General features: G+C 39.1%; 1 protein-coding gene and 1 pseudogene across 2 annotated transcripts in view; both read left to right on the forward strand.

Moving 5' to 3' along the window:
• Aff4 (ALF transcription elongation factor 4) overlaps positions 1-14,504 on the forward strand; it is a 77,714-nt gene that overhangs the window by 12,206 nt on the left and 51,004 nt on the right. For both annotated transcript variants that reach the window (XM_055602725.1, XM_055602726.1), the window contains exons 2-3: positions 9,311-9,437; positions 12,648-13,427. In XM_055602725.1, the coding sequence (XP_055458700.1) occupies positions 9,315-9,437; positions 12,648-13,427 (903 nt within the window). In that variant the 5' untranslated portion in view covers positions 9,311-9,314. The remainder of the gene's footprint in view (positions 1-9,310; positions 9,438-12,647; positions 13,428-14,504) is intronic.
• On the forward strand, positions 7,026-7,474 carry LOC129673066 (60S ribosomal protein L10-like; annotated as a pseudogene).

Here is a 14,504-nt window from a genome sequence, read left to right on the forward strand (position 1 = left end):
AAAGAGAAAAATACATTTAAATGCTACATTTAAATGATAGAAACGATAAAGAGCTGGCACAAATCTGTTTTCCTAGCACTTGGGAAGTGGAGCCAAGAGGATCAGGAGTTCATGGCCACCCTGAGCTCCATAGCCTCGGCTACATGAGACCTTAACTTAAAGTTTTAGCCTGTAATCTCAGCACTCAGGGAGGCAGAGGCAGGCGGATCTCTGTAAGTTCGAGGGCCAGCCTGGTCTGCAAGGAGAGTCCAGGATAGCCAAAGTTACACAGAGAAACCTTGTCTCAAAAAATCAAAAGGAAAAAAAAAAAAGTTTGATTAAGAAAGTAGAAATGGGACTGGAGAGATGGCTTAGGGCTTCACACTGGCTGCTCTTCCAGAGGACCCAGGTTCAATTCCCAGCACCTACATGGTGCTCACATTTGTCTATAACTCTAGTTCCAGGGTCTCTGACACCCTCACACAGACATACATGCAGGCAAAACAACAATGAACATTAAATTGAAAAAAGAAGAAGAGGAAAATAGAAATTACAGGCTAAGGAGATAACTCAGTGAGAAAAGTTCCTGGACTGGGAAAGGAGAAGGACATTGCAGATCTCTGGAGCTCCTCTGTTCGGTGAGAGATCTTGACTCAAAAAATAAGGTGAAAGGTGATTGAAGAACTCACCCCAAATTGACCTGGCCTCCACAGGCACATATACACACACTTACACATTCACACGAACCAAGACAACACACAGAACAGCAAAAATGCTAGAGAATCATTATCTTTGTTTTTGTAATTTTTTAATGTATTTTACATCTGAAGATAAAGCTCAGTTTTTTATATATATATATATATATATATATATATATATATATATATATATATTTTTTTTTTTTTTTTTTTTTTTTTTTTTTTTTTTTTTTTTTTTTTTTTTTTTTTTTTTTTTTTTTTTTTTTTGCTTGGCATAACTGAAGCACTAGGTTAGATTTCCAGCACTGAGAAAACAAAAGAAACTATAAACTGTGCATCTTCTCAGCACTGCCTTTTGGACAAGAGCCCTTCTGTACAAAATACTGTCTTGGGACCCGATGTTTTGTTAGTTTAGTTTTGATCTCCAGGTGTGTACTCTTTGTTTCCTTACCTGGTAGGATGTGATCTCTTCACAAGTTCTCATGGGTAGAGAAATCCTGCAAATGAGGCCAAGAGGGGTTTCTGGGTCCATGAGGCTTTGTGCTTTAACATAGTACATTGTGGTGAAGTTAAAGTCAAATATCAATTGTTTGAAAATAATTAAATATCAACTCAAGTCTCATTTTGACTTTTGGAGTCAATAATTTGGTAGTTGAACAGCCCTATTGTTAGTAGGATAATTGATTTAAGACAGTAATGGGGGTGGAGACCATAACAGATTCTGAGCTTCACTTGAAAGGGGCATATTAAAACAACATTTCATTTACTTATTTGTGTGTTTGTTTACTAGAGACAGGGTCTTTCTATAAAGCTCCAGTTGTCTTAGAACTGTGTTTGCCATGCCAGGTGCCAGCAATCCATTTGCCTCTGCCTTCCAAGTACTGGGATTAAGGGCTTGCACTACCATGCCAGACCCAACATATTCTATTTTAAAATATTTTTTAAATATAAAATTAATGTCATTATTTATAAAAATAGGTTATTTCTGATTCATTAGGAATGCCTACTTCGATTTTAATTTTTACCATAGGCTTCTTGGATCATTTTCAATTAAAAAAATTACTTTGGGGGCCTCAGGAGTTAAGAACACTGGCTGTTCTTCCAGAGATTCAATTCCCAGCATCTACATGGCATTTACTATCATCTGTAATTCTAGTTTAGAGGATCCAATGCCCTTATCTGCTTTACGTGATCCTACATGCATGTGGGCACATAAGCTCACACAGCCACACATATAAACACATAAAAAAGGAAATTTATTCTTTGGTAGTTTCATACAAATACACAATGTGTTGGGTACATAATGTATTCAGCCCTGTTGGATTAATTATGGGAAAACACACATAATATAAAATTGTATCATTTTAGACATTTTATTTACACAATTCATGGTATAGTCATAGTATTGTACAACCATCAATAATATTCTTTTTAGCTGTGTGTGATGGCCCACGCCTTTAAGCCCAGCACTCAGGGATGCAGAGGCAAGCTGATCACTGTGTGTTTGAGGCCAGCCTGGTCTACAAAGTGAATTCAGGACAGCCAAGAACACACAGAGAAACCCTATGCCAAAAAACAAAAATAAAAAACAAACAAGTATTCTTTTATAGAAGTTTTTCATCATTACAAAGAGAAATTCTGACAGACTATAAAATGGTATTTCCCTGTTGTTTTACTGCTGTTCTTCTGGTTTCTATGAATTTGTTCATTGTAGGTATCTCATATTAATTGTAATTATATATTTGTTTATCAGAGTCTGGCTTATTTCACATAGCCTAATGTTCTCAGGGATCATCTTTGTTGTAGTAGAATTTTATTCACTTTCATGGCTTGAAGATATTCTGTTATATGTATATATCATAGTTTGCTTATCCGTTTTGTCTGATGACGAACACTTATTTTGCTTCCATCTTTTGACTATTGTGAATGATGCTTTTGTGAATGTTGGTGTTCAAGGATACAATTTCTATTTTTTATCCTTTTAGAGTGCATACTGAGAAGTAAAATTACTGCATCATTTGGTAATTCTATTAAAGGTTTTTAAATTTAAAAAATTATTATTTTTTTATTTTATGTATATGAGTTTTGCCTGCATGTATGTATACATACTACAGTGTGAGCCTCATGTCCATGGAGATCAGAAGAGGGGTGGGATCCCCTGGACTTGGAGTTAAGAATGGTTGTGGATCTGTCATGTGAGTTCTGAGAACTGGACCTGAGTTCTCTGTAAGAGCACCTAGTGCTCTTAACTGAGCTGTATCTCTCTTGTCCTCATATTAAAGTTTTGCTTTTTGGTTTTGATTTTTAGATTTTATTTACTTTAACGTGTTGACCTGGAGCTGGAGAGATGGCTCAGTGGTTAATAGCATTGTCTGCTCTTCCAGAGGTCCTGAGTTTGATTCTCAGCAACCACATGGTGCCTCACAACAAATTATACTGGGATCTGATGCCCTCTTCCGGCATGCAGGTATACATGCAGACCGAGCACCCATATATGTCAAACAAACAAACAAATAAATAAATAAATAAATAAATCAGGCTGAGCACCTATATATGTAAAATCAATCAATCAATCAATCAACCAGTCAATCCATCTTTTTAAAAATGTGTTGACCTGAATGTTAGGTTTATGTGTGCAGTATCTGCAGAGGCAAGAAAAGGGCATTGAATCCCCTGGGACTGGAGTTGCAAGTATTAGCTGCCATGTGGGTCCTCTGGAAGAGCAGCTAGTGTTCCTAATGACTTAGCCATCTCTCCAGTCCCTGTGCTAAAGGTTTTGAGAGATCACTTTTTTTCCATAGTGGCTGCTCCATTTGTACATTCTCACAGCAGTACAGAAGGAACACCAGTTCCTCTATTTCTTATCAACACTGTGGTGATTTGAATGGCCTCCATAAGCTTGTTAATTTGAATGTTTGATCCCCAGTTGGTGGAACTGTTTGAGAAGAGTCAGGATACGTGGCCTTATTTGAGGAGGTGTGTCACTGGTGACAGTCTTTGAGGTTTCAAATGCACAAGCATTTTCCAGCTAGCATTCTTCCTTTTACCTGTGGATAGAGATATAAGCTCTCAGCTTATATAAGCTCCAGTCCCATACCTGCCTTCTTGGTGCATGCTTCCTATCTGATGATGGACATGGACTCTAACCTTCTGGTACCGTGAACCCAAAAGTAAATCTTTCTTTTGTAAGTTGTCTTGGTCATGGCCTCCATAAACTCTTAGAAATGTCTCTTAGAAGCGTGACTAAGGCATTTAACTGTTTTGTGTTTTTTTATACATATAATTTAAGTTTGTTGTGTGTATCAGTGTGAAGGTGACAGATCACTTGAATTGGCGTTACAGACAGTTGTGAGCTGCCATTGGGTGAACCTGGGTTTTTTGGAAGAGCAGACAGTGCTCTTAACCACTGAGCCATTTCTCCAGCCCTCGTTTTGTGTTTTTAGGGGGAAAAAATCCTGAGTTGAATTACAGCATGCCCAGTTGTTTTTGTTTTTTTTTTTTTTTTGTGTGTGTGTGTTGTGTTTATTTTATTTTCTGTATGTACATGTGTACCTGAGTGTGTGTATTGTTGAGTGCACAATGTGTATGCAGTGCCCGCAGAGGCCAGAAGAGGGCATCATAGTCCCTGGAACTGGACTTACAGGAGGTTGTAAGCTGCCAGATGTGGGTGCTGGGAACTGAACCCTGCTCCTCTGCAAAAGTATTAACTACTCTTAACCACTGAACCAACTTTCCCGCCCCCAGCTTTTTTTGTTTTATAATGTTGATGTTTAATGCGTCTCACAAGGTATGTTTTGTTTTTGTTCCCATTAGCTTACAGGAATTCCTTATTTCCCTTGAACTTTTGTTTTAACCCATCTATTCTTTGGGAATGTATTAATTGCCACATACTCTGATTTTCTTAAATTTTCTTTGCTTCTAGACTTCTAATTTCATTCCACTATGGTTAGAGAATACACTTTTTTTTTTTTTTTAAAGGTTTATTGAGACTTGTTTTATCATCTGACATGTAGTCCTGGACTGGAAAATGGTCTGTGTGTATGCAAGAAGTATGTGTTCTTTTGTTGAAGTATTGTTAAGTAACCATTAGCTCCAGTTGGCTTGTATAGTGTTAATTCAACATAGCAATTAGTGGGAGATTATAATATTTGTTCTTGTCATGACCTTTTTGGTTGGTTTTTCGAGACAGGGTTACTCTGCGCAACAGAGCCCTGGCTGTCCTGGACACACTCTGGCCTTGAACTCACAAAAACCCACCTGCCTCTGCCTCCTGAGTGCTGGGATTAAAGGCGTGTGCCACAATACTCATTCTTTATTTCTTGAATAGCATTAATATATTTCAGTGATATAAGGTAACAGTTGTTTCTGATAGTTTTAAGTTTAAGCAGAAGGGTTTGGGAACCTGAATTACTTTCAGAAGTTAATGTAGCTGGTCTTTTGCTACTTTGTGAGTTCTTTTACCCACCCTTTATCCTCACCTCCCTACCTCCACCCTCACCCCCAGTTCCACTCCCTAGAACCTGATAGGAGAGGAAAAAGGACAGAGGGGAGAGATGCTTGAATTTAATTTCTTCTTGTTTATGCTTAGCCACTAATAAACCACAACCCCTCTGAATGACCAATAACCACCAACCCCACTTATTGGGATTCTAGCATTTATTTACCCTTTGAAAAGTTCTTAATTCTGGCTGGGTACAGAATTCTAAACTTGCAGAAACTATCTGCAGCTGGCAAAACCATGCCTCTGATAGAGCAAGAGGCAAATCATAATCAACTGCTGTGAAGCAGCTGCATATCCCCACACTTGGGATTAAAGAGAAAACATTCTTTCAGTATTTCTGTGTGTTTTAAAGAATCCAAACTTCTAGAATTCTCACTACAGGTTCATTAGCCTAAAGCCTATCAGTAAAGGCTTTAGGCTTTAAGACAGAGGAAGAGGTGACAAATGATAGTAACCAAGGATTCTCCTTTATGATGATAATATCCTTTCTTTACAAAGAAAAACAGGGGGTCTGAAGAATTGGCTCAGTGGTTAAGAGCACTGCTTCCAAAGGATCCCAGATCCTTCCAAAGGATCTGGGTTCAACTCGTAGCATCGATATGGCAGCTCATAGCTGTCTGTAAGTCAGGTCCAGGGGATTTAACACATATGCTAGCAGGCAGAACACTCATACACATAAAACTTTTAATCGCAGCATTCAGGAGGCAGAGGCAGGCAAATCTCTGAGTTTGAAGCTAGCCAGGTCTACTTGGAGCAAGTTCCAGGACAGCCAGGGCTACCTAGAGAAACTCTTTCTGGAAAAACAAAAACAAACAAACCAACCGAACAAAACCCACAAAATTAAAAGGTTTTTTTCTTAATATATCTTGAATTATTTTAATGCTGTTTGATATGTAACATTAAGTCCTTTTTTTTTTTTTAAACATTTTCTGACCTTTTAGGGGGTTTTGGTGATAAGGATGAAACTCCAAGTTATCTATCATGAGCATTCACTCCACTGATGATTTCTACCCCAGCCTCAATCTTTCAGGATTTGAATTTAGGAAGTCGGTAGTTAACATACCCCTTATACTCTAAATAGCTTTGTATTTTGCCAGTACCTTAATTTAAGAGTCCCAGTTGAAACTTGGTTGTTAACTAAGAACATTTTTTGTTTTTTCCAGATATGTTAAAGGTTTTTTTTTTTTTTTTTTTTTTTTTTTTTTGGTTTTATCTTCTGACAAAAGTATAAATGCTTTGGGTATTCATTAGAGGAAAATTAAAATAATTTGTATGGTTCTACAGAGTGCTAGGTACTAGGGAAGCTAGAGAAAACAACACTATTTTTTGGTACTACAGTAGGTTATGTACTAGAGACACTAGAATATTATACACACAGGTAAAAAATAATCTGAGGGCAGGGGAGGAGGCTCAGCGGCTGAAAGTACTTATTCCCAAACTTGACACTTTAAGATTAATCTCTGCAACCCACACAGTAGGAGAGAACTTACTCCCATAAGTTGTCCTCTAACCTCCACACGTCATAGTACACATGTGTGCCTGTGCAGGCGCACAAGGGTACGTGTGCACACAGACACCACAAGCAGCACATGAATGTAGAAAAGCGTGTGTTTAAAAAGAAACAACTTAGCCAGGCAGCAGTGGCGCACGCCTGTAATCCCAGCACTCGGGGCCAAAGGCAGGCAGATCTCTGGGAGTTGGAGGCCAGCCTGGTCTACAAAGGGAGTCCAGGACAGCCAAGGCTACACAGACAAACCCTGTCTGGAAAAAAACCAAATCAAAACAACAAGAAACGAAACAGCTTGTCTCTTTTTCTCCTGTGAGCCCCTGAAGATCTTACTGTCATCATGGACAGCTGCCCTGCCCAGTGTTAACAATGTTGTAAGAACATGCTGTACCCAAAGTTTCCCTTCTGCTGAGAGGTCCCTGATGCTAAGGTCTGCATCTTTGACTTGGGGTGGAAGAAGGCAAAAGTTGATGAATTTCTACTGTGTGGCCCCAAGGTGCCAGATGAATATGATCAACTCTTTTCCAAAGCCCTGGAGGTTGCCTGTATTTGCGCCAACAAATACATAGTAAAGAGTTATGGCAAGGACGGCTTTCATATTCAGTGAGGCTCCACCCTTTCCATGTCATCCAAATTAACAAGATGTTGTCCTGTACTGGGGCGCAGACGGACTCTGGACAAGTATGCATGGTGCCTTTGGGAAGCCCCAGGGAACAGTGGTCAGGTTCACATTGTCTAGGTTATCCTATCTATCCACACCAAGCTGCAAAATAAGGAACCTGTGATTGAAGCTCTGCATAGAGCCAAATTCAAGATCACTGGCCACCAGGACATCCACATCTCAAAGAAGTAGGGCTTCACCAAGTTTAATGCAAATGAGTTTGAAGACATGGTCACTGAGGAATGGCTTATTCCTGATGGCTGTGGCATCAAATATATCTCCACTCAAGGCCGCTTGGACAGGTGGCAAGCTCTGCATTTCCAAGGGCTTCCACAGTGCTCTCCCATACCGTACCAGATCATGTTCAGTAATCAATCTCATATCCAGTCTGAAAAAAATCATTAAAAAGAAACAACTTGAACACAGTGTGAAACACTTAGAATCTCTCTCATTGTCCATCATTGTTTGTGAATGTTTTGCCTGTGTGTATGCATGTACACTGTGTACACAGTTAGTGTCTGAGGAGGCCAAAAGAGGGTGCCAGATTCCCTGAGCTGGAGTTAAGGGCATTGGTGAAACATGGTGTGTATTCTGGGAGCTGAACCTTGGAGCTCTGTAAGAACAAGTGCTCTTAAACACAGCCTCTTCTTTGGTCTCAAGAATGTACTGCTTATCTTAAGTGATAAGTGTTTTCCTGACTGAGTTCACTTTTTTCTTTTTCTCCTCCTCCTCCTCTTCTTTTTGAGACAGGGTTTCTTTGTGTGGCCCTGGTTGTCCAGTAGACCAGGTTGGCCTCCAACTCAGAGATCCACCTGACTCTACCTCCCAAGTGCTGGGATTAAGGGCTTGAACCGCCACAGCCCAGCTTGATTTCTATTTTATTTGGTTTAAAATAGGTTACACAGATACACTCTGATTTCCCCCTTTGCTTGGTCTGTCTCTATGTATTTGTGTCTCTGTCTTTGCTTTTCTCTTCCTCTTTTGAAACAAAATCATGACAGAGCTTTAATTTGTATTCTACTTGAGGGAAAGGAGCAGCAGAGGCCCTGCTATTATTTACTTAGCATTTCACAGTTTCTTTCATTTATTGTCCACTTAGACAAAAATCTCTGCTGTTTAGATAAAAATAAGCTATTTGTCTTGGTTTATTCTAGCATGATTACAGAAATAACATTTCCATTTTTTCCCCTTAGACTCCAAATACTTTTTTCTTGGACTCCAAATACAGTTTTTAGTTACACTTACTAACACATGCTAACTTTAACATCTATCACTGAAAGCCTCAGTTTGCCATTTATTGAGGCATTAATTGAAGTATTATTATATCTAGAGCAGAACTATCATTATTTAGGGATTCTAGAACAACAGCAAAGCTGAGGTCACATTGCTGTAGGATGGACATCAAGGAAGCTGTGTTTGGGACAAAAAGAAATCAAGATAAGGTAGATGCAAAGTAGAGAAAAGAGCTGGACACGGGTTTTGGGTGGAAGATCAGAGTGGATTATATGCCACCAAAGATATTGCCAGTTAGCATCGTGAAGAGGAAATACTGAAAAACCGGTTCAAGTAGGAAATCCTTTCTCTCTGAATGTACTCAGCTTCCTTTTAGCTCACTTTCAGGTAGCAGAGTATTTGAAACATTGTCACGTTTGGGGCAGAGAAGTTGGAAGAATGCTTGCCTAGAATATGTGAGCCTCTGGGTTCAGTTCCCAGCACTGAAAAAAGAAATGAGGCTGTTTGGATGGAGTAGTGGTTTCTCCTATATTCTACCTAATGTTTCCTTCTGGAGTGACTGTGGAAGATGGTAATGCCGTCAGTCGCTAAAACCAGTGCTAGGATCCCACCTCAGCAGAAATGCCTGTTAACTGCTTAGAAGTCGACAGAAGTTTGGAGTGTTAAATTGACAGTCACTACAAAATGTTACATTTTTATTTGTGATATAAAAATTGTGCTTCTCTTCATAGCAACATGAACCGTGAAGACCGGAATGTGCTGCGCATGAAAGAACGGGAGAGGCGGAATCAGGAAGTTCAGCAGGGCGAAGACGCCTTCCCACCTAGCTCTCCTCTCTTTGCTGAGCCATACAAAGTTGTAAGTTATCTTCTTTGAATGCTTTTTCACCCTACTTACAGGACATTTGTGCTTTTAGGTTTAAAAAAAAAGTGTGTGTGTGTGTGTGTGTGTAAGTGTAAGTGTGTAAGTGTAACTTGCATGTATGTTCTCAGGTCCCTGCAGAGGCTAGAAGATGACAGGTGCCCTGCAGATGGAGGTTTAGACGACTTTTGAGCCATGGGTTCTGGGAACCAAACTCAGGTCTTTTGGAAGAGCAGAACATGCTCTTAACCACTGAGCTATCTGTTCAGCCCAATGCATGCCTTTAATGGAAGCATTCTATGAGGTGGAGGCAAGCCGGATCTCTTGAGTTCCAGGCAAGGCAGGGCTACATAGAGAAATCCTGACTCAAAAACAGTGAATTTGCATTATCTGCTGTTTATTAGGGATTCTGTATTCATTGGTTATAATATCAAAGAGGACTTTCACAGGTGCTGTTTCTCCCTATTTCTTGTCTTTGCTTATTTAGTAAGTTTCATTGACAGTATGTTAGAATGATTCTTACGTAGTTCATCTCTGTTACCATAGATTAAATTCTCTGATATTTCTTCTAATGTATTTACTTATTATCAGTTACATTGGAGCATGTTGTTGGAGGCATTAAATAAACTGAAAAGGGACTGAAGAGATGGCTCAGCAGTTAAGAGCATTTCATTTGTTCCATTTTTATTTACTTAGTGTTTCCTTGCATTTATTTATTTATTTATTTATTTATTTATTTATTTATTTATTTATTTATTTATTTTTAGATAGGATCTCTTTATATAGCCCTGGCTATCCTGGAATTCACTATGTAGAATAAATCTTTTTTTAAAATTAAGAAAAATATGTTGGATCAATTGCTTGTTTTTTTTAGTCAGGTTTTCTCTGTGTAGCCTTGGCTGTCCTGGACTCACTTTGTAGACCAGGCTGGCTTCAAACTCACAGAGATCCTCCTGCCTCTGCCTTTCTGGGTAATGGGATTATAGACATATGCCACTGCATCCAGCCTGATCAATTGTTATGTTAATGTTTAATTTTTTTTCTTTATTTTATTTTATGTGTGAGTGTTTATACTTCCTGTGCACTACGTGTGTGCGGTGCTGAGAATCCAGGAGAAGGCATCAGCTTCTCCCTGGGGCTGGGTTTACAGACAGCTGCAAACTGCCGTGGGGCGCTGGGCATCGAATTCTGGTCCATCGAAAGAGCAACCAAGTACCCTCAGTCACTGAATCATTTCTCCATACCCAGTTGCTATTTTTAATTATTATCATTGTCCCTAATTTGAGATTACAAAAAAAAAAAAAAACAAAAAAAACTAAGTAGTAATAATTCTCATGACCCTGATGTAGGTTTAGTGGTGACATGTCTTTCTAGCATTTCATTTACCTTTGGGTTTCATTTCAACAGTTGTTAAAACTTTAGGGTTATGCTATGCATAATAGCTTTAGTGTTTATTATACATTATGACAGTAATGGCCATTGCTGGTTTATAGTAAGAGAGCAAGAGAGTATATTTTATTTTACCTTTCTTCTTCCTACCCTCCTTCCTTCTCTCCTTCCCTTCTCTTCCTCCCTCCTTTTTCTCCCTTTCTTTCTTTCTTTCTCTTCTCTTCTCTTCTCTTCTCTTCTCTTCTCTTCTCTTCTCTTCTCTTCTCTTCTTTTTCTTTCATTTTTTTAAGACAGGGTTTCTCTTTGTACTTTGGCTGTCCTGGAACACACTTTGTAGGTCGGGCTGGCTTTGAACTCAGAGATCCATATTTCTGTCCCTGCCTCCCAAGTGCTGGGATGTACTTAAGATGTAAGCCATCACAGCCCTGTTCGATTTTATTTTTCTGATGAAATATTGACAGTTGGCCTGGAGAGATGGTTCACGGGTTAAGAACACTTACTGCTCCCCTGGGTAGTTTTCTAACACCTGCATAATGGCTCAGAGCTATTAGTAACACTGGTTTTAAGGGATCTGACTCCCTCTTATGACCCCTCCATGACTTTTGCACATAGGTAGTGCACATAAATTCTGAAAGGAAAAAACATTGGCTATAACAATATACCCTTTTGTTTGGTGTATATAAACCCTTTATGTACTATATAAAATGATGTATCTAGAGCTCTTAAGGATATTCCAATTTGAAAAATGATGTCACATTGACATCATTTACTTGAGTGTAACAGAGAGCCTTTAGTAATTTTGGATAATGGATTAAATCAGAGGTTAAAAGCTTTTTTCTGTTTGTTTGTTTTGGTTTTTTAAGACAGGGCTTCTCTGTGCAGCTGTGGCATCCTGGAATACACTCTGGAGACCAGGCTGATCTTGAATTTAGAGATCCTCTTGTCTCTGCCTCTGTTTTAATTAAAGGCATGTGTCACCACTACCCAGCTAAAAACATATTTGAAATAAATCAAGAGAGTTTTCTTCAGAATCTGTGAATCATACTACTATTCATTCCATAACTATAAACATTGGACTTGTTTTTGGTGAATAGCTGCAGATTTATCTCAATTCCTTAATAAGATCACAGATTTTCAAACAATCTAAAGTTATTAATGTTTTCCAATCTCAAAATAAATAGTGGTATTTCAGTTGGGTTTTTGTTCATTAGTTTGTTTTTTGTTTTTGTTTTTGTTTTTCTTTTTTATGATGACATCTCCTGTTTTCCAGGCCTAAAACTCATTATGTGGCCAAGGATGACCTTGAACTTGTGATCCTTCATACTGCTGGGAATATGCTATCAAGTGAGACTACTGTGTTGCTAGGGATTGAAGTCAGGGCTCCATGCATACCATGCAAGCATTCTACTGCCTGAGCTATATCCCAGCCCTGGTTATTTAGTTACGGTTTCTTTTTAATATAATCTATAGACTTTCTTTTGTATTTTAGCAGTTATTTTCATATATTTTCTTTGTTAGTTTTTTTTTTTTTCCAAATACTTTTCACTATGGAAACTATAAGTGTGGACTGAGAGTGTGCGATAGAGTCAGTGGTAGAGTGCTTACCTAGCATGTGAGAGGTTCTAGTCTTTTGTTGGTGTGTGTGTGTGTGTGTGTGTGTGTGTGTGTGTGTTTATTTGTAGGTGTTAACTTCAGTATAAAAAGTGAGACCTGCCTTGACAACACCTCCTCTGTCTGAGGGTTAGAGCGAGCTTAGAGTATTTTGTTTCACATTATACTGACAGTATACTTTCCTTATTTTTTCCTTCTTTTCTGTAGACCAGCAAAGAAGATAAGCTATCAAGTCGTATTCAGAGTATGCTTGGAAACTACGATGAGATGAAGGATTACATAGGAGACAGATCTATACCAAAGCTTGTTGCAATTCCCAAGCCTGCGGCACCAGCGACAACAGACGACAAAGCAAACCCAAATTTTTTTGAACAGAGACATGGAGGCTCTCATCAGAGTAGCAAATGGACTCCTGTAGGACCTGCACCCAGCACTTCTCAGTCTCAGAAACGATCTTCTGGCTTGCAGAGTGGACACAGTAGCCAGCGGACCAGTTCAGGTGGTAGTGGCACTAGTAGTAGTGGCCAAAGGCATGACCGTGACTCATACAGCAGTAGCCGGAAAAAAGGCCAGCATGGGTCAGAGCACTCCAAGTCACGATCCTCAAGCCCTGGAAAACCCCAGGCTGTTTCTTCCCTAAGTTCCAGTCATTCCAGATCTCATGGGAATGATCACCATAGCAAGGAACATCAGCGCTCCAAATCACCTCGGGACCCTGATGCCAATTGGGATTCTCCTTCCCGTGTACCTTTTTCAAGTGGGCAGCATTCAAGTCAGTCTTTTCCACCTTCTTTGATGTCAAAATCTAGTTCAATGTTACAGAAACCCACTGCCTATGTACGGCCCATGGATGGACAGGAGTCTGTGGAACCAAAGCTGTCCTCCGAGCACTACAGCAGCCAGTCTCATGGTAACAACATGACTGAGCTGAAGCCCAGCAGCAAAGCACATCTCACCAAGCTGAAAATACCTTCCCGACCTTTGGATGTAAGTCTCACACTCAGAGTGTGTAGCATTTTGTCTGGATACAGTAATTTGTAGAAATTTTAGTGAATTAGAACTGTCTTTTTGCCTTAAGAATGAGAAATACAAAAATTAAAAAAGTTTAAGAGGAAAAGGCTTAAAGAACAACTTTGGAGTTGACCCCCAAGAGGATCCGTAGAGCTATGTACTTCCCTTTCGGATAATAGAGGAAAAATATCATTCATAGTTTTTCATTTTAATATAGACTAAAAGTAAGATTTATCAATAGCTTACACTTCCTCCTTTTGGTTTTGCATTTATTTATTCATTTATCTATTTATCTACCTATTTATCTACCTATTTATTTATTTATTTATTTACCTGTTTATTTATTTATTTATGGTTTTTTGAGGCAGGGTTTCTCTGTGTATCCCTAGATGTCCTGGACTCACTTTGTACACCAGGCTGGCCTTGAATTCACAGAGATCCACCTGTCTCTGCCTCCTGAGTCCCAGGTTTAAAGGTGTATGTCACCCCCCCACTTCCTACCACCCAGCTTCCTTTTGGTTTTCTGGGATGGTATAGCTTGTTTCTTTTTACTTAAAAATAAGATTACCTTTATTCTTAAAGCATTTCAGATAAATGTAAGTCATGGTTTACGTGATGAATGTTGGGACTTTTCAGTCTTTGGAAATGATATTATTGTAGTTCTGATGCTGCTTTCCTTTGCTTACAGCTAAAGAGGTGAGACAGCTGCTGTAATGGTGTCCAAAAGCTGACATTCAAAATAACCAAAGAACTAAGCTGAAATTTTATCTTCTTTGCTAACATATACTAAATTGTCAGAATAACAGGTTACAATGAAACATTGTTACACAGGCCAGAATAATTTTATTTTATTATTTTATGTGCATGAGTGTCTCACCTGCATGTATATCTATGCATCTTGTGTATCCTGGTTGTCTACAGAGGACAGAGAAGGGCCTCAGATCCCTGGAACTAGAGTTACAGAATGTGTGAGCTGCCATGTGAGTGCTTGAAATCAAACCTGGATCCTCTGGAAGGACAGCCAGTACTCTTAACCACTGAGACATTTCCCCA

The sequence above is a fragment of the Psammomys obesus genome, unplaced genomic scaffold (genome assembly GCF_907164565.1).
Source record: "Psammomys obesus unplaced genomic scaffold, mPsaObe1.curated_primary_1811, whole genome shotgun sequence".
Lineage (NCBI taxonomy): Eukaryota > Metazoa > Chordata > Mammalia > Rodentia > Muridae > Psammomys > Psammomys obesus.